Consider the following 20,262-nt stretch of genomic DNA (forward strand, 5'->3'; position numbering starts at 1 on the left):
GGAATTCCATATCTTACATCGATTTTCTCCACTAGTGTAGACCTAGCCTCTAAAAACCTAACTACTTGGAATAGGGAGATTTTAAGGTAAACACAGAAAATGACTTCTAATCTTCAAAGAGACAAAGACCACGGTCCCTAAAATTGTGACTTTATGAGCAGTAAGAAAATTGTTTTAGAATGGATACATTACATTTAAATATAATTCAAATGCTTCCATACCTCAAGCATTAGTTATTTTTTTCCTGTAGAATACTCTGAACTAGAACTAAGTAAACATTCCATTATTTACTATGAAAAATATTTATTCTTGACACTATGTCAGATAACCAATTAACAGGAGAAAAAAATTCAATAGATTTATATGTGCTTTATTTTAGAACAAATCTGTTAATATATTTAGAATATTCCTCTTTCTTTCTCAGCCTAACTTTCCATATGAAGATAACGCTTGCACAGTATGTCCTTATTTTATATTGCACAGTTTTATAAATTATAGGCTTGTATTTGACAAAGACATAATAAAAATGTGAGTGTTGAAGGAAGGATTATATACAGTTATTTCAACTAACTTTAACAGGGCTTTTCTACAACCCATTCCACATCACTTTTTCCTCCTTCAAGCAGTGGCAAGAAATTATCAGATACTTCACAGACAAAATGGTCACTAGCTACTGTAAGTATAGTAGACAGATGAGCTATGGTTGCACTGCAATTGATGTCACTATAAAATTTCTCGTGGTTCCAAAATAGAAATAAAAACAGCATGATGTTCATGGTTTTGTTGTACAATAGAACTTCAAAGTTATGGACTGAATGGTCAACCAATTACCCATTTAGAACTGAAAATACATGATCAGGCATCAGCAGAAAAAAAATGCAAATACAGTACAATATTATGTTAAATTTAAACTACAAAAATCAAGGTAAAGTTTTAAAAAGATTTTACAATGTAAGGAATGGTTTTTGTGCTTGTTTAATTTAAACTATGAAGTTAAAAGCACCATTTTAAAAGCACCTTTTTACTTCTGCATAGTAAAGTTGCAAGGCTGTATTAAGTCAATGTTCAATTGTTAACTTTTGAAAGAACAATCATAACATTGATTAATATTTAATAAATATTTCAGAGCAGGAGCGTAACTGGGGGGCATACGGGACATGCAGGCCCACAGCCAAGGGGAACCAAATCCGGATGTAAGTAGGGTCTGAATGACTGCTTGCAATGCAGCAAGCTTCATGCCTGCCAGGTGTGAGCTGAAAGACTGGTTGAGCCCTACAAGATAATCAACTGTTGATATGTGAATACAGCTCATGCCGGAATGGGGAAGGAATCCGTGGTGTGGTTATGTAAATCCAATTCAGCCAGGACTGATGGGAGGGTGAATTGTTGGGATGGAATGTGGTGTATTGTAACTAATTTGGCTGTTGTGGGGTCACAAACTATGCTACTCCTAAATGTAGGAACTGTAAAATATGACACTGGTAGGAGAAGCGGCAGGCAGCCAGCAGAGAAGCTGGCAGGAGCAGACGGCCAGTGGAGCTGCTGGCGGGAGTGACCAGCAGCCGGCCGGTAGGAGAAGTAGCAGGCAGCTGGCAGGAGCAAGCGGACTACAGGAGCAGCACAAAGGTGGCATAGCCTCAGGCTCAATGAGTGGAGTCGTCAGGGTGATGTGTCTGGGTCCGTACTGACTGGACAGAGCTGTAAGTGGGGTAAGGAGAAAGTTTGGGCAGGTGAATGGGACCCTTACCTTGTTGGACTAATGAGCCTGAGAGGCAAAAGACATTGCTCAATCCATTTGAGCTGGGATGGTTACTCATAGGTTGGTTATGAACTCTGCTTGTGGTATTTTCCCAAGTTAATGCCATGTGACTTCTCTCTCTCTTTCATTAAAAGTTTCTTTTCCATGCTCAGACTCTGTGCTTACGAGTGGGGAAGCATTGCCTCTCAGAAGCACGCAAGAATGTGTGAATTTCCCAGGCTACTGGGCAGGGGCTCGAGCTGGTTCTGCGTGAGATGGATGAAAAGGAACCCCTAGATATTGAACTCAGCCCTGGCTGCTGCCAATGCTACTTGGCAGAAGGGTTACACAAAGAAACCAGCAAGCTGGAGCACTCAGCTACTGTTGCTCCCAGTTGGGCTCTCAGATCTCTCCTGCAGACTATCTTGCTAAAAAGCTGGCAGCCAGACAGATGAAAGGGGCTCCCTGGGGGTATGTGTGCCCCACCTCTGGTCCAGGGCTGTCTGGGGGTATGCGTCCCCCACCCCAGTCCAGGACTGCCCCAACTGCTAGACCGGGGTGGGCAAAAGGGCCTCCATGGGCCAGATCTGGCCCGCCAAGTGAGTGGATCCGGCCCACAGAGGCTGGGGGCATGGGAGCACGGGAAGCCTCCTCCCACCCTGCCAAAAGCACATGGTGGCGGGGAGGGGGAGAGCAGTGGAGGCTTTGTGTGCTCCCCCACTCCCAGACCAATTAGGGCCTAGGGGCGGGGAGCTGCGTGAAGCTTTCTTCGCTCTGCTCCAGCCCTACAAGGAGCCTGCCACACTTCAAAGTAGGGATGTAATAGTATAGTTCAGTGTTTCCCAAATGGTGTTCTGCAGAACCTTGGGGTTCCACAAAGTGAAAAGAAGGGTTCCGCAAGAAAATTCCATTACAATAACATTTTATTGTTTTCAAAAATTAATATTTAAGTATTTATGAATTTTGTTGAAAACAATTTTCATTTGTGTTCGCCACAATAAGTATCCCCGTGTAATGCAAGCTTAGCCAGAAAGTGGGGACGATGATGTCACTACTTAGCGCTGCACACACAGTCAATCAGGAGTGCGATTGCCTGTTATATACCACCGTAAATCCTCGTACTCACTCTCAGGGAGCGTGGATCATGTGTGTGACTGAATACGAATATACTAGTGCCACATCGGACAAAGTCGAAGATTCAGCTGTCAAACCAGTTGCTTGTATGGGAGTGTGCAGGCAGTGCTCTCGCGAATACTTTACTCCAGTATAGTCGCGTGATTTCTTGTATTTAAAAATTTAACCGTGACAAATATAAATTGAGTATGATAGATTACTACATATCATTACTTCGTTTAGCATTTGTTTATTATCCTTACTTATTTGTGGTCTACTTTTTCACCTCCATATGTAAGACTGCTATTTCGGGTTTTGGAAAATTCTTTTGAGTTTAAAAGGGTTCCGTGGCCAAATAAAACTGGGAAACACTGATATAGTTGATTAACCGAGAAGCAAAAGCTTATAGGTTAATGCTATAGATGACACGCATTCCCTCACCCCCCAGTAAATTTTTTAGCAGGCTGGCCAGCAGCATGGCTCAGTCCTGGCTTGTGCTGGGTCCGGAACCTATCCCTGCTCTGGCTCTGCATTTAAAGCATATTAGGAGCCAGGCGGGCAGGCAGCCTGACTCAGTTCCAGCTCATGCCAGGTCTGGGAGATCAGACACACACACCCGGACAGGGGCTGCTGCACCCCACGCTGCTGCCACTATATCGGAAGGAACAGTGTGGGGCGACAGGCAGCCAGTCCATTAGGGGAGCTGGTTTTTAAACTGGCTTCCCTAGCAGACCAGTTCCTGCCTGACACCCCACGCTACTGCATGCTTGGGAATGGGGTCAGATTGCACTGGCTGCTGGCCCCACCCCTGGTTACTATAGAATAGCTGAGTAACCGATAAGAATTCATTAGATTAATCAACTATTAAATTAACCAATATTAACATCCCTATTGTGGAGTAATGCTTCCTTGATAGCAAGTGGACAGAAAAAAAATTCCAGATGCATTAGTAAATATTGATGTATGTTATATTTAATGAAGCTTTCCTTTTGTAACTTTAAACTACTCTAATGTCCATTATATTTGTAGTGAACACTTCACTAAGTCAGAAAAAGTCAAAACTAATCTCAGAAAACTTCAATTAAATGTGGACTATAGAAGCAAAATAAAACACAGAACAAAGATTTCTATGAAATCTTTCCTCTAGTTAAGTGATCTAATTTATTCATTGTAAAATTCTGAAAAAGTGGATGATAACTAGATTGGTACAATGTGTTTCTTTAACTACAGGAGGCAGAAGGCAGTTTCTAAGGGGGATGTGGAGTTTGTCAGTGGAAATGTACTATGTTGTTAACATATAATTAAGAGCTACCCATACCTTGGCATTTCCACTGTTTGAAGGACTAGTGCTAAGAAGACTACTTACCCAATCTTAATCCCTTTAAACAAAGATACTGTACAGGCAGTCCCCGGGTTACGTACAAGATAGGGACTGTAGGTTTGTTCTTAAGTTGAATTTGTATTTAAGTCGGAACTGGTACATATTGTAGGGGAAACTCTAGCCAAACATTTCTCCAGAGCTCAGTTTTATTCTCCCACACCTCACTTCCCTCAGTCCTTTATTCTCAAGCTGCGGTGTCTGCTGAGAAAAGCCACTCCTCGTCTCCCTGGTCTGCTGGGGGGGGGGGGGGAGGCACTAGCTTTGCATCTCCCTGGTCTGCTGGGGGGAAGCAGCTAGTGCGGGGTTGCCTCACCCCGTTTGTAAGTAGGGATCCGATGTAAGTCGGATCCATGTAACCCGGGGACTGCCTGTATATGGAATTTCCAAGATTTCTAATAAAGGAAGTATAGGAGAACTCAGGAAAGGCTGGAAGTGTTGGAAATCATGTCTTTCTTTTCTCTCAAACACATATTATTTCCTAAGTGGGAATCACGATGGAATGGTAACGTCTGAAGAAATGGACAAAGAACACAGCAAGTTGGAGGGAGGGTCATCTAATTTATTTTTGAGGGAGAGGATGATGGACCTGTTTCTATCATATTTAATTCAAATACAATAGAGCCTGCATTCCCGGCCAAGAGAGCCAGATATGTGGTAAAAGAGCTCTACCTTACTTCAGAGTTGAAGAGCATCTATTAAGACATAGATATTTGACAGAGTCTAGATCAGGGGTGGACAAAAGGGCTTCTGGGGGCTGGATCCGGGCCACCAAACAGGTTGATCCAGCCCACAGAGGCCCTGCCACTCCCCACCCCCAGGCCAATCAGACTGCTTCTAAGCACTGCACCGTCCTTGCAGGATGGAAGCAGGGCGGGAGGAGACTTTGCATGCTCCCCCAAGCCCTGAATGGCCAGGGGATGGAGGGTGTGCAAAGTCTCCTCCCGCCCTGCAAGGGACACAGCACTTCTAAGTGCTGCGTGCTCCCTACAGGATGGGAGCAGGGTGGGAGGAGACTTTGCATGCTCTTCCCTGCCCCCAAGCCCTGATTGGCTAAGGGCAGAAGGGAGCATGCAAAGTCTCCTCCCACTGTCAGAGGCACGGGCACCCAGAGGGAACCACCAGCTGTTCTGAACAGCTGGTGGTTCTCTCGTGGGGGGAGGGGGGGAAGAGCAGCAGGGCAAAGACTTCATGTGCTCCCCCACACCCAGACCAATCAGAAGCAAGGAAATGTCCTGGCCCCTCTCCTTATGCCTGAGGCCCTGCACCTTCTGGGGTGGCCCCTAGTAAAAAATTATTGCCCACCCCTAGAATAGACAAACCCCACTTTTACACAGATGGGTTGAAATCCTCTCTATTGAGGGCATGAGTACCTTCCATCCCATTGTAATTTAAAGAAAGGCAGCTATTTTGAATAAAGAAATTGGTGGACATAACGATAAAGTTAGACTACAATAGTTATTAATAACTGTGCTTCCTTGCAATTTCTTCGAATGTACACCTGACACTTGTTTTAAATGAGCTTTAACCATAGGGAAAGTTTGAAGCATACAAACCAGTGTCCCAATTTTAATTCACTTAAACTCATATACTAAGGGTACGTCTAAACTACATGGCTCTGTTGATGGAGCCCTGTAGATTAGTGTACTCAAAAAAGGGAAACGAAGTGGCGATTTAAATTATTGCCACTTCATTTACATCAAAATGGCTGCCGTGCTGTGCCGATCAGCTGTTTGGTGGCACAGCGCAGTAGTCTGGACGCTCTGCAATCAACAATGGAAGCCTTTGTTGACCGCTCCGGTAAACCTCATTCCACAAGGCATAATGGGGTGGTCAACAAAGGCTTCCATTGTTGGCTGCGGAGCATCCAGACTACCGCGCTGTGCCACCAAACAGCTGATGAGCACAGTGCGGCAGGCATTTTGATGTAAATGAAGCGGCGATTATTTAAATTGCCACTTCATTTCCCTATGTCTAGAAAACTCATCTACATGGCTCCGTCGATGGAGCCATGTAGTCTAGACATACCCTAAGTATCATATTTAGTTGAATATCTTCAGAAAATTCAAAGTTTACCCAGATTTATATTACATACATTTGAGGAAGAAAGTAAAGTATTCTTAAGATGCTTCACCATTATAATGAAGAATATTAACATCTGAAATAATATGATTTTTTTTAAAATTTAGACTAAGCATCTAAACTAAAGGTATGGTGTGAGTGCCATAATGCAGACTTGCAAAGGTCCATAATAAAAGCTTCATTCTGAGTGCCTGTGACCACACCATCGTCCTAGTAGAATGAACCCTGATACCATCTAGTACAGAAACTGCTTTATTCTTGTAATCTTCTTTAATGTGCAGTATGAGCCACCTTGCAATGAAAGATTTCAGAGCAGCCAATCTGTTCTTGGCAGTTCCAACAAAACAAAAAGTCTATCAGATTTGTTCAAACATAATTTAAGTGCTCTTCTGGCATATAAACAATGAAATTCCCTTTGCTCTTTGGGGACTCCATTTGGAGGGCAAAACAATGTTCAGAGTCCTATGAAATTCTTTGTTTGCTGTGGGAATGACCTCATCAGTTACTCAGTATCACTATGTCTCTATGGTCCAGAACATGATCTTCTTTCAGCAAATTTCTTTGTCATTTTAACTAAATTCAGAAATGCCAAAGACCTCTTTGAGTAAGAGAGGGTTGTGGCAGAATGAAGGGAAATGTAAACGTCTGTTCCCTTTGAATATTCCAAATTAACTTTGGGAACAAAAAGGAAGCATTATCTTAAGGACCACCTAATCTTCATGAAAAATCAGAAAATAATTATAAAAAAGCAGACCAGCTAATGTCTTCAGACTTTCTGTCAGACATAATAACTATCAAAAAGGATACTTGAATGGGAAACAAGAAAGGAAATACTATGGGCTCATCCGAAGCTTCAAAGGGAAGAAAATGGTCTGAAGAATCGGATTAACTATATACATAGAGGCAATATGGTAATGCTGCCAGATTCTTCACCACTCTCACAATTCTTGATATTACATGTTAGAAATTTGATAGAAGCCCCGTATTGCTTGTAAATATGACTCCTGTCTTTTAACATATCAAAGCTTTCTTTCTTTCTGCAGTTTTTCTAGAAAGTCTGTAGCCAGCTAAAGACTTCTTTACCTCCCTATTGCATACCAGTCATGCAATCTTTGCTTAGTATGGTAGTAAATCAACGGCATAAAGGGTTTCCAAGACCTATTAAAATAGGAATATGAACGAGTAGTCAATTAACTGTAATCTTCTTGACCCCCCTACCCCCCCGCATCCTCCCCACCTTGCTGCTTCTGTATTGAAGATAGCAAGCAAGGGGAGAAGTGGGGGGAGGGGAGGGGAGGGGAGGGAAGAAACATGGGAAGCTGCTGTGAAGCAGCCCCTGTCAGCAGGGGATCCGAGCTGGACAGAGACTAGAGCTCAGATCCTCTGCGGACAGGGCTGCTGTCACTAGGGATCTGGCGCAGGCACATGTGATTCTGTTATGGTCAGCGTATGTGCACAGGGTTCTGAAAAGCTGCAATTTTCAGGCCGTTGAAGCTGAGCTGTCTGTCAGCAGACTTGGCTATGTCTACACTGGCAACTGAAGGACAAAGCTTATGTCCTTCAGAGGTGCTATCCCTCGCCTCCCAAGACAAAAGTTTTGCATTGTCAAGTGCCAGTGTGATCAGTATGTGGTACACAGGGGCCCTCTCCTGCTGACAATGTGAATGCCATTTATTCGGGGTGGAAGTATTTTGTCAGCAAAAGAACTGATAAACAGCAGTTTCACTGCCCAGCTTTTAGGGGAATGCATGTGTTGCCACCGATCCCAGGAGCTAGTGTCCTGCCAGGCCTGTCAAGGGGAGGAGGCAAAGAGGGAAGTTTCTCTGGGACACTGGGTGCATCTACACTGCACCCATGGCTCAAAATAAGCTATGCAATTTGTGTAGCTCAAATTGCATAGCTTATTTAGAGTGTATTTTGAAATTTGGCGCTGTCTACACAACACCAAATTTCAAAGTAGATCGCTATTCCAAAATGTTCCTTAATCCTCGTGAAACAAGTTTTACAGGGACGTCAGAATACCATGCCCATTGTGTCGAAAGATATTTCAAAATAATGGGCATGCTATCAAGACATGGAATACGCTATTTTGGGATACCAGAAGTATCACGAAATAGTGTCACAGTATAGATGTACCCTCAGTGATTCTAAAGGGCCTGGGGCTCTAGCCACTGCTGCCACAGTATGAGCAGTGCTGCAGTGTGCTTACTCTTGGTCTCCAATGACTTCTATGGAACTGTGGACAGGACAGATTTAAAGCAGTCTTGAGGCTAATCTAACATACTGAAAACTTTGCAGTATTAATTTTCTTTTTATTTGACTTCATATTAAATAAACATTTAAAATCATACACACTGTTAATTATCCCTTGTTTTAGTATTATTTCTTCCACCGCATTTTAGTTACATAAATTAATAACTTGAGTGCCATGGTGACACACATCTGAAGAAGATCACATGACCTCAATATTGGTGCACAAGACAAAACTCACTCTCCTCATGGATGCACAATTTTAAAGGGAACACTGGTCAGTGGCCTCCAACCCAAAAAAGGTTCCCCACACTGGATTTAGAGCACAAATCCCATACCATTTTGTTCACACGATCATAAGAACACAAGAACATAAGAATGGCCATACTGGTTCAGACCAAAGGTCCACCTAGCCCAGTAGCCTGTCTGCCGACAGTAGCCAGTGCTGGGTGCCCCAGAGGGAGTGGACTGAAGACAATGATCAAGCGATCCACAATAACTCCAAGATCTCTTTCCTGATTAGTTGTAGCTAAATTAGCCCCCATCATGTTATATGTATAGTTAGGGTTATTTTTTCCAATGTGCATTACTTTACACTTATCCACATTAAATTTCATTTTCCATTTTGTTACCCAATCACTCAGTTTGGTGAGATCTTTTAGAAGTTCTTCACAGTCTGCTTTGGTCTTCACTATCTTGAACAGTTTAGTATCATCCACAAACTTTGCCACCTCCCTGCTTACCCCTTTCTCTAGATAGTTTATGAATAAGTTGAATAGAATTGGTCCTAGGACTGACCCTTAGGGAACATCACTGAGTTACACCTCTCCATTCTGAAAATTTACCATTTATTCCTACCCTTTGTTTTCTGTCTTTTAACCAGTTCTCAATCCATGAAAGAATCTTCTCTCTTATCCCATGTCAACCGAATTTACACAAGAGCCTTTGGTGAGGGACCTTGTCAAAGGCTTTCTGGAAATCTAAGTATACTTTATCTACTGGATCCCCCTTGTCCATGTTTGTTAACCCCTTCAAAGAACTCTAATAGATATGATTTCCCTTTACAGAAACCATGTTGACTTTTGCCAAACAAATTACGTTCTTAGACGTGTCTGACAATTTTATTCTTTACTATTGTTTCAACTAATTTGCCTGATACTGACATTAGACTTATCGGTCTGTAATTGCCAGGGTCGTCTCTAAAGCCCTTTTTAAATATTGGCGTTATGTTAGCTGTCTTCCACTCCTGGGGTACAGAAGCTGATTTAAAGGATAGGTTACAAACCACAGTTAATAGTTATGCAATTTCACATCTGAGTTCTTTCAGAACCCTTGGGTAAATGCCATCCGGTCCCGGTGATTTGTTACTGTTACGTTTTTCAATTTATTCCAAAACCTCCTCTAATGACACTTCAATCCGGGACAGTTCCTCAGATTCATCACCCACAAAGGACAGTGCAAGTTTGGGAATCTCCCTAACATCCTCAGCCATGAAGACTTGAAGCAAAGAAATAATTTAGTCTCTCTGCAATGGCTTTATAGTCCTTGATTGCTCCTCGATCATCCATGGGTCCCACTCGATAATCCAGGGGCCATTAGCAGGCTTCCTGCTTCTAATATACTTAAAAAACATTTTGCTATTACTTTTTGAGTTTTTGGCTAGCTGTTCCTCAAAATCTTTTTTGGCTTTTCTTATTATATTTTTATACTTATTTTGGCAATGTTTATGTTCCTTTCTATTTATCTCAATAGGATTGCACTTCTACTTTTTAAAAGATGCCTTTTTATCTCTCACTGCTTCTTTTACATGGTTAAGCCACAGTGGCTCTTTTTTAGGTCTCTTATTATGTTTTTTAATTTGGGGTATACATTTAAGTTGGGCCTCTATTATGGTGTCTTTGAAAAGTTTCCATGCAGCTTGCAGGGATTTTACTTTAGTCACTGTACCTTTTAATTTCTATTTAACTAACCTCCTCATTTTTGCATAGTTCCCCTTTTTGAAATTAGATGCCACAGTGCTGGACTGCTGAGGTGTTCTTCCCACCACAGAAATGTTAAATGTTATTATATTCCGGTCACTATTCCTGAGCGGTCCTGTAATAGTTACCTCCTGGACCAGATCCTGCACTCCACTAAGTACTAAATCGAGAATTGCCTCTCCCCTTGTGGGTTCCTGTATCAGCAGTCATTTAAGGCATTGAGAAATTTTATCTCTACCTCTCGTCCTGAGGTGACATGTACCCAGTCAATATGGGGATAACTTAAATCCCCATTATTGAATTTTTTATTTTGATAGCCTCTCTACTGTCCCTTAGCATTTCAAAGTAACTATCACGGTTCTGGTCAGGTGGTCAACAATATATCCCACTGCTATATTCTTATTAGAGCATGGAATTACTATCCATAGTGATTCTATGGAACATGTTGATTTATTTAAGATTTTCATTTCATTTCAGGTTTCTGTGATGTCTATTATGTCTATCTCCTCCTTTAATACAAGGTGCTCTAGTTCACCCATCTTATTATTTAGACTTCTGGCATTTGTGTAGAAGCACTTTAAAAAAGTGCCACTGTTTATTTGTCTTTCCTTCCCTGAAGTATTAGATTATTGTGTATGTGATTGTTTCTTGTCTGATCTGGCCCATACTTTATCATCTCCCCTCTTCTCTTTCTGACTAAAACCTAGAGAACCTCCATCAATGGACTCTCTTCTAAGAGAAGTCTCCGTCCGATCCATGTGCTCCTCCGCACTAATCGGCTTTCCCCCATCTCTTAGTTTAAAAACTACTCTACGACCTTTTTAATGTTTAGTGCCAGCAGTCTGGATCTATCTATCCTTCCTGTACAGTCTCCCCCAATCCCAAAAGTATAGGCTTCCCCTCTCCTGCCTATCTCAGTGCACAAAGTAGATTGATGCTCAACTAATAAACAGATATTCAGTATTTTGATTTCATTTTCTCCTTGGTATTCAATATATGGCAGTAGAGCTAATTTATTGTACATCATTTAAATCTTGTTCTAAATACAGAATTATTAATTTAATCATGGACTTTACTGTGGTATTTATGACTATAACACAGAGCTTCACAAACGATCTTCACAACAATCTTGTAAGATGAATGGGTAGTACCCTAAATTTACAGATGAGAAACAGACTCAGATTAAGTTAAACATATTCACTAATTTTGGGTGCCCAGTTTCAGACACCAAGGACCTGCTTTTTCATACCAGGCATATTATAAAATGATTAATTAGATACCCATGTAACTGCTGGAAATCTCAGCAGTTACACGATTATACACAACAGGCTTTGCAGTATAAAGTGTATATAGCACAACCTGTAGTGCAGCCAGGTTCCAGGGAGTGGGGCCATCAGCTAGCATGCACCAGAAGCTCCAGTCGCTGGCCCCAATTCCCAAGGACCTGGTTGCATTGCTGGATCTGCAATATGAGTTTTATACTGCAGAGCCTGCAAAGTGGGGCAGTAGCTGGCTCCTGGGAGTTGACGCATGCTGGAAGCTGGCTTTTACATTGACTCTAAGGCTCCATCTACACTGTCAGGATTTTGCGGAAGAAGAAAAGCAAATAAAGCGCTCATTAGCATTTCTCATGCTCTCATTTGCATATTCTCTTCCGATCCTTTTTGCGGAAGAGGTTTTTGCAGAAAAAAATGCAGTGTAGACAGGGCCATTTTGCGCAAAAAAAACCCTTTTGAGCAAGAACCCTTATTCCTTATTTGAGTGGCACATCCATGGGGACATCACGCAAAGAAGAAGAATCTTTTTGAGGAATGGACAAATTTAAAACCAGTTCTATCCTGTCACATGTCTAAATGGAACACTCAGAAAACTACCATTTCTGAAAGGTGGTGGAATGTTTTTCAAGAAATGGACAATAAGGCAGTAGATCTGGCAAAGGCAGTTGAGTTCATTTTGTGTTTGCCAGGCACCACAGCCCCCGTTGAAGTGTCTTTTTTAGTAATGAATGCAGTGTGGACACCTGAAAAAACTATGCATCAGTATTTCTACCATGAAGGCTATTTTGTTTGTGAGAGTGAATTTGTACCTACGGTAGTCTGTGCTGTGTTTTATGGTAACTTGCTGAAAAACAAGCAGATCATTTGAAAAATTGCTTCATGTAACAAATACAGTCCACATGAAGCATTGTGGAGGACAGTGGGATGAAGACAAGGCAGGCACTTTTAAAAAGCAGTAACTAGTTAATTGTCAGTAAACAATGTTTACTTATTAGTAACAACATTGTATGTCTTTTTTATGGGTGCTTAGTCCACTTAATGTCATTTTGAACATTTGTACAGCATAATTCTGATTGATTGCCACTGAACTCACTTAAATCTGAACAATTTTACCAGGTGTCCTATGTTTGGCATAAGGAAATATGGTCACCCTACAGCAGTCTCAATTCAAGCATGCAGAAAATGAACACAATCAGCATGAACTGTGAAAGTTTGGTTTAAATGTCTTTACCAGCATAATATTTAAACTCTGACAATTCAGCTATCTTAACCATGAGACCATCCTTTCTCTTCCTCCTCATTCACTACACATCTTCCAATCTAGAACGTTAGAGGCAGTGGTCCAACAGCCACCTTCACTACACAATCTTGATTCATCCCCAGAGCATGAATAAGGCCAGGACGTCATCATGTAATTATATATCGCATCATAATACGCGTGCATAAGGAAACCAAATTGAGGTGACTCCTTACGGTGGAAAAGAACCAGCCTCTCTGTCCTTTCTTCCCACTCTCAACTACCAATAAACAAGGTGATTCCACCCCAATCCACGAATGGAAGTTTGGGGGGGAGCTTCATCCATCATCTTTCTTGTGTCATGAGTACGTTCTAAATAATCCTGATGATGCTATTTCCTGTGTGTTAATGTCAAGGAGTCACAGTGGCACAACTAGTTACCCTAGATTCCCTTTTATTTCTTCAATCTGCTCCCCATATTACAACTCTCAATCACTTGTTGACCCTCAGCTGGGAAGAGGACAGCAATAGGTGACTATAATGTCTGAACCAGCAGTCTTTGACCACTACTGAAGGAGAAGCTCTTTTTTCCGAATAGGCAGTACAGGCAGTCCCCGAGTTACACGGATCCAACTTATGTCCTGCCACCGCGTCCTCCGGGGCGAGAAAAGCTGCTCTGGGTGTCCCTGGTCTGCTGGGGGGGTCCCCAGCAGACCAGGGACACCCCGAGCAAAGCCGCAGAGGCGGCGGGGTCCCGCGCCTCCAAGGCTTTGCTCCGGAGCAATGCCGCAGAGGCGCAGGACCCTGCCACCTCTGCGGCTTTGCTCGGGGTGTCCCTGGTCTGCTAGGGACCCCTCCCAGCAGACCATGGACACCCCGAGCAGACCAGGGACACCCGGAGCAAAGCCTTGGAGGCACGGGACCCCGCCGCTTCCGCGGCTTTGCTCTGGGTCTCCCTGGTCTGCTGGGGGGGGGCGCGCAGCTAGTGCGCCCTCCCCAGCAGACGAGGCTTTTGTTGTGGACGCCTGGGGTAGAGCAGCTGGGGTGCTGCCGGGTTGGTCCTGGGGGGGACCTACCCGGCAGCGCCCCAGCTGTTCTGTCCCAGGCTCCAGATTCAGCCGCTGTTAAAACTGATCAGTGGCTGATTCCAGGAAGCTGGGGGCAGAGCAACTCTGCCTCGGGCTTCCTGTAGTCAGCCCCTGGTCAGTTTCAGCAGCAGCGGCTGAATCTGGAGCCAGTTACGAGTTACGTACAAATTCAACTTAAGAACAAACCTATAGTCCCTATCTTGTACGTAACCCGGGGACTGCCTGTACATCTCAGAGGTATTGACCTTTCAAGCTCTGAGCTTGCAAGAGTAAATGGTCATCAAAGCTATTTTGGGCTCAATAAGTTACACAGTGTCCCAAAGGAGCAAGTCATTTTAAAACAGCAGTGTTTATTTTAAAAGATACAGGACCACATGAAGCACATGCATAGAGCCATTTGAGAGATACTGTCTCAAAACAGGCAAAACAGTTAATGTCTGTACATACTGTTCCATCTTGAAATAGTTGAAGCATGAAGTACAGAAAGCAGCTTAGTTCAGAAATAAGCTGAAGGATTTCTATACCCCTATTACACAGAGATCCAAAATCATTCAACACCATTCTTCTCCAACCATAACAACTCTTGCTCCTCTTAATTGTTCTCATTTGGTTTATCTTTGAAAGCTGAGAAATAAATCTGCATCAGCAAGCAGAGTACAGCCCTCAACTTAGAAGGCACATATAATAAGTCGACTTTGAAGTTTCAGTGGATAAAATTATTGGCAAAATGCATAATTTTTTAAATAATCTTGAAAAGCAAACAAATTATTATTAAAGCAGACTGAATAATATTTCTTACAGAATTTCAAGTGTGTGGTAAGATTGTGATAAGTTCCTGTCACAGTTGCTTTTCTCCATCATATTACCACTATTATTTTATTATATTTTAAAGAAACATTAGAAATCTGATTTAATCTGATACAGCATGTTAACTGTACTATATCAATATAAGAATTGCTGATCTTTACATAATTAAGATATATTTATCATTGAACAAAATAGATACTCATTCCCTGAATTTCTTCATCTAAACTCCCAATATTAGAAGGAAAAAATGCCAAGTTTAGAAGACTTGATAGCTGAAAGACTTAGTCACCTTTTCAAACCTCTAGCTCAACAGTAAATAACTTTCTTCTGGCTGCTGTTTAATGGCCAGTATAAAATGAGATACTGATTTTAGTGGCAAAGTTGTCATATCATTCAAATCATAACTGCATCTGGTATCTGTGTTGACAGTTTCAACATATAGGCCAAGGACATGAAGTATAAACTACATATTAATTCACTAATTAGAATATACTAATAAACACTAAACGAATACTTTTAGCTAGCGTAAACGGCACGGTGCACCTTCCTGAAGGAAAGTGCACCTTCAAAAAAAGGAAATGTAAGGATTAAGTCTATGCCCCGATATACCCACATATCTTGATGATTTCTGTGATGTACAACAGGATATCAGAATTAAGGAACACCACAGTTAAAAATTATCCAGTCAACCACACACTTCATTTAGAATCAGGCAGCAGCAGAGATACACGTACAAAAACAAATAATGTATAGTATTACATTAAACAATTAAAAATAAAGAGAAAGCATCATTTTTATTCTGCATGATAAACTTTCAAAGCTGTATTAAGTCAACATTCAGTTGTAAACTTTTGAAAGAACAAGAGGAGGTTATTCACCTTGGCTGTAACAGACGTTCTTCGAAATAAGCTTCCCGTGGGGTGCTCCACAGCAGGTGTTGGTGTGTCTCAGAGCTGCAGAGCAGATTCTTCCTAGCAGTGCAGTACATGCATGGCACAAGGTGAACGGCGCCATCTGGCACTACCGCCAGGGCCGGCCTCAGGATTTATGGTGCTCTAGGCGGGATTATTAAACTGGTGCCCCTATTCCTGACTTGCTCTTAGCAACACAAACATAAGCTTACAGTATTGGTGCCCCAGAAATACTGGTGCCCTAGGCAACTGCCTATGGCTAAGGATGGCCCTGATTATAAGGGGTAAATCACACTTTGCTATTCACTTTTTCCACAGGTTTGATGATTTTAAAGACCTTTATTGTATCCTTCCTTATATATTTTCCAAGCTGAAAAGTTCCAGCCTTTTTAATCTCTCCTCATAGTGAAGCTGTTCCATACCTCTAATGCAGCAGTGGAGAACCTTTTTTGGGGTGGGAGCCACTAACCCACAAAGATATCAGTTGAAGACCACCCACAAGTGAGAAGAAAAAAAAACGCCCTGCTTTAGGAAGCAGCTCCCTGCTTTAGGAAGGGGTTCTGGGGCTCGCCCAACTCTGGCCACTCCTTGCAGCAAAGACAATGGGGTGGTCTTCCACTTCCCTCCCACTCCTGCAAGGGATTTCCCCTCCCCCGCTTCCCTTAGGTTCCACATGCCTTCTTAACTGTTAAGGAGGCGTTGTTGGCAGCCTGGGGCTGAGCTTCAAGATGCTTCTTGCTGCAGCCACTGTAAGCAAGGAAGGCTTTGTCTACACTCACGGCTTCTTGCACAAGAACAGCCATTCTTCCGCAGAGCATCCACGCTGCCTGCCTGCTCTTGCGCAAGAAAATTTACAGTAAGGAGTGGTAAGAGAGCTTCTAGCGCAAGAGCTATGCTCTTTTCTAACAGGTGTAAGCTCTCTTAGGCACGAGCTCTTGCTCAAGAGGGCAGCAGGGATTTCTTGCGCAGGAAAGCCTGATGACTAAAATGACCATCAGAGGTTTCTTGTGCAAGAGAGCATCCACACTGCCAAGGATGCTCTTGCACAAAAGCACATCTCCCATGTGGCAGTGCGGACGTTTTCTTGTGCAAGAGTCCTTGCTGGTGGGGGGAGAAGAGGGGCAGCGTGCCGGGGCCTGCTCCAGGCAGAGCTGGGAGAGAGACCCAGCTCCAAATATTGCTGGAGCAGGGCCCCCACCAGCTCTGGTGCTTACTGTCCATCCCAGCAGAGTGGTGCCCCAGAAATAGTGGTGCCCTGTGCAGCTGCGTACTCAGCATATGCCTAAGGATGGCCCTGACTACCACACATGCACACCCACCCTCCCCTCAGTTCCTTCTCTATCCAGAACCTGGCCTGGTGGAAAAGATTTTTTGGGATTTTTTTGGTTCAAAATAGAGGGGAGAGGAGCACCCTCAAGGACACTCATCTAGAAGAACATCAGTTACAACCAAGGTGAGTAACCTCCTGTTTGAGAGACAGACGTCCCTGGGGGTGCTCCACAGCAGGTGACTACTAAGCAATTGTGTCTCATGGATGTAGGGACTTTGGATCAGGCAGGTAAGCTGTCCTCAGTACGGCCTTTGCTACTCTTGTATATTGAAGAGGGCTGGTGGAAAGTGCATAGTGTCTGGCGAAAGTTTGTTCTGATGTCCATATAGCAGCAGCACATAAGTTGTTGATGTGAATCTTTCCCAGGTAAGCAATGGAAGTGACAACCACTCTTGTGGAGTATGCACAGACTGAAGTAGGTGGTGATAAATGATTCAGATTGTAGCACATCGTGATGCAGTCAGCGATCCAATGGAATAGTCTTTCAGATGATATCTGATGCCCCTTGCTACAGTCCGCAATGGAGATGAAGAATCTTGGGAGCGACCTAAAGGGTTTCATTCTGTGGAAGTAGAAGGAGAGCGCCCTGCGGACATCAAGCGTATGCATCTGTGCCTCAAAGGTGTTGGCTTGAGGCTAGAGGGAAAAAATACAGGTCAGTGTATTGTTTGATTAAGGTGGAAGGCAGAACATACTTCGGGTAAGAACTTCTTTGGTTTGTTTCCCTTACCGTTGGCAATCTGCTGAGAGCCAGGGTCTGAGGAAGGGTGTTTTTGCCCTTCTCAATCATGAGCATTTTTAAATGGAGGTCTCTGTCTCTCCGCGTTCGTGCCTTAAGTACGCAGTGTGGGCAATCCCTTTGAACATGGGAGTCCCCAAAGCACTTGACCTCTTTTGCGTTGCCGTCTGAAGCCGGCATTGCCTCGTTGCAGTCTGTGCAATGTTTGAAACCCGGTGAGTCCATCATCCCAGGTGGGTGATCTTAAGCAGTGGAAAACCAACTTTGGGTGAACAGCGTTTTTTTTATTTCTGTGGGGATTTTTGGTTGGGGGGGGAGAGTTTGTTTGTTTGCAAAGAACTTGACCAACAACTAGGGAGAAGAACTTGGAGTTAACTAATCTACCTAACTACAGAGAATTATTGAGATCCATCTTGAGCCGGAGCTGCGGGGAGGGTGGCTGCACATGCGCGGTAGTGCTGGACAACACTGTGTGCCGCATGCACAACCCCAATACACTGCTAGGAAGAATCTGCCCTGCGGTGCCGGGATGCACCAACACCTACTGTGGAGCACTCTCAAAGAAGAACATTTAGTTCAGAGTTATGAACATTTCTGAGTTATGAACAACCTCTATCCCTAAGTATTCATAACTGAGGTTCTATTGTATAACATGTAAGTGAATCAGTAGTTAGCCCTCATGCTTGGAGATGAGGACGATACTCACCGTGGTGCAGTAACTATGGTTCATCAAGATGTGTGTCCCCGTGGGTGCTCCACTGTTGGGGTCATGCTTGTCCTGGCACCGCAGATTGGAGATGTGCTAGCAATAGTCTGCTGGACTATGCATGCACGTTAGGCGCCTCATGCTGTTTGCACTGTTTGAGGCGCGCAGTCCAGCTCTCGCCAGTTCCTCCTGATTGCCTAGTATCTGAAAAACACAAACAAGAGCAGAAACTCTGAAGCAGGGAGGAGGGTGGGTAATGGAGCACCCGGGGGGACACACATCTCAAAGAACCGTCATTATTGCACCAAGGTGAGTAACTTCCTCTTCTTCTTCAAGTAGTGTCCCTGTGGGTGCTTCACTGTTGATGACTTAAGAGCAGTGGCCAGATAAGAAGGAAGGTGGGATTAGGAGTTAATGTTTCACTGCTGTGGATAGTACTGCGGAGGCAACTGCTGAGTCACCAATGAAATTTTTGGGGATAGCATAATGCTTAGTGAACGTGTGGGTTAGATGACCACGTAGCAGCTCGGCAAATGTCACGTAGGGAGACTCCCTTGAGGAAGACCGTAGAAGCTGCTACTGCCCTCGAAGAGTGGGCTCTTGGTGTTTCTGGAAGAGGTTTGTTCTGTATTAAGTATCACCGGACTATGAATGAAAGGATGAGTTTCAAGATACATTGTGTGGGGGAGAGACTCACTTTTGGAACTGTCAGCCACAGAAAGCAACAGTTGTTGATTTGCAGAAAGGCTGAGTTCTGTCAATGTAGGCCAGTGCCCTGTGTACATCCAGTGTGTGAAGAATAGCGTCCCTTCGGGAAGAGTGTGGTTTCGGGCAGAAGGTTGGAAGGATGATTGACTCCAAGTTCACCTTTGGTAGGAAGGCCGGTAGAGAGTGGAGTATCACACTGTGGCTTGTAAGCACTGTATAGGAAAGTGTAATGGAAAGAGAGTCAAGCTCCCCTACTCTGCGCGCAGATGTTATGGCTAATAAGAAAGCAACCTTGGTAGTTAATAGCATTAGAGGGTTTGAAGGGATGTCGTGTTAGGGCATCCAAGACCAATTCTAAGTTCCATGGTTGAGACAGCACTCTGTGTGGTGGGTAAAGGTTTGCCAATTCCTTCATGAACCTTTTGGTGGTAGGGCAAGCGCACACCGAGTAACCGTCCAACTGTATGTCAAAAGACCGTGATTGCAGCAAGGTGAACTGTAAGAGATGGGAGAGCCAGGCCTAATTGTTTCAAATATAGGATATAATTGAGAATGAGATGGATCAGAAACTCTTGTCCGTGCACCATGATCGAAACCTGCACCACTAATGCAAGTAGATGGTTTGGGTAATGTGTTTCCTGCTTTGTAGTAGGACCAGCTCAATATGGTAGGAGCAACTCATTTCTGCACTCTGGAACCAACTAGGAGCCATGCTGTGAGGAGAAGGAGATCAGGCTGAGGGTAAACTAGGGTACCCTGGTCTTGAGTCAATAGGTTGTGATGTCTGGGGAGAAGATAGGGTGGACGAGGAGATATCCAAAAGACCCTGGTCTAACTGGAACAAAAGGGGGCTATCAGAATTATTGTTGCGGCATCCTTGGTGATCTTTTCCAGGACTCTCGAGATTAGAGGAATCTGA

The 20,262-nt window shown here is 43.5% G+C and overlaps 1 protein-coding gene across 1 annotated transcript in view; it reads right to left on the reverse strand.

The window, feature by feature from the left end:
• Positions 1-14,173: 14,173 nt before the first annotated feature.
• LOC102463271 (1-phosphatidylinositol 4,5-bisphosphate phosphodiesterase epsilon-1) overlaps positions 14,174-20,262 on the reverse strand; it is a 106,368-nt gene continuing 100,279 nt past the window's right edge. The window contains exons 3-4 of the mRNA XM_075935144.1: positions 18,636-18,839; positions 14,174-17,826 (exon numbers count right to left, since the gene is read on the reverse strand). Of these exons, the coding sequence (XP_075791259.1) occupies positions 18,732-18,839 (108 nt within the window). The 3' untranslated portion in view covers positions 14,174-17,826; positions 18,636-18,731. The remainder of the gene's footprint in view (positions 17,827-18,635; positions 18,840-20,262) is intronic.

The sequence above is a fragment of the Pelodiscus sinensis genome, chromosome 8 (genome assembly GCF_049634645.1).
Source record: "Pelodiscus sinensis isolate JC-2024 chromosome 8, ASM4963464v1, whole genome shotgun sequence".
Classification (NCBI taxonomy): Eukaryota; Metazoa; Chordata; order Testudines; family Trionychidae; genus Pelodiscus; species Pelodiscus sinensis.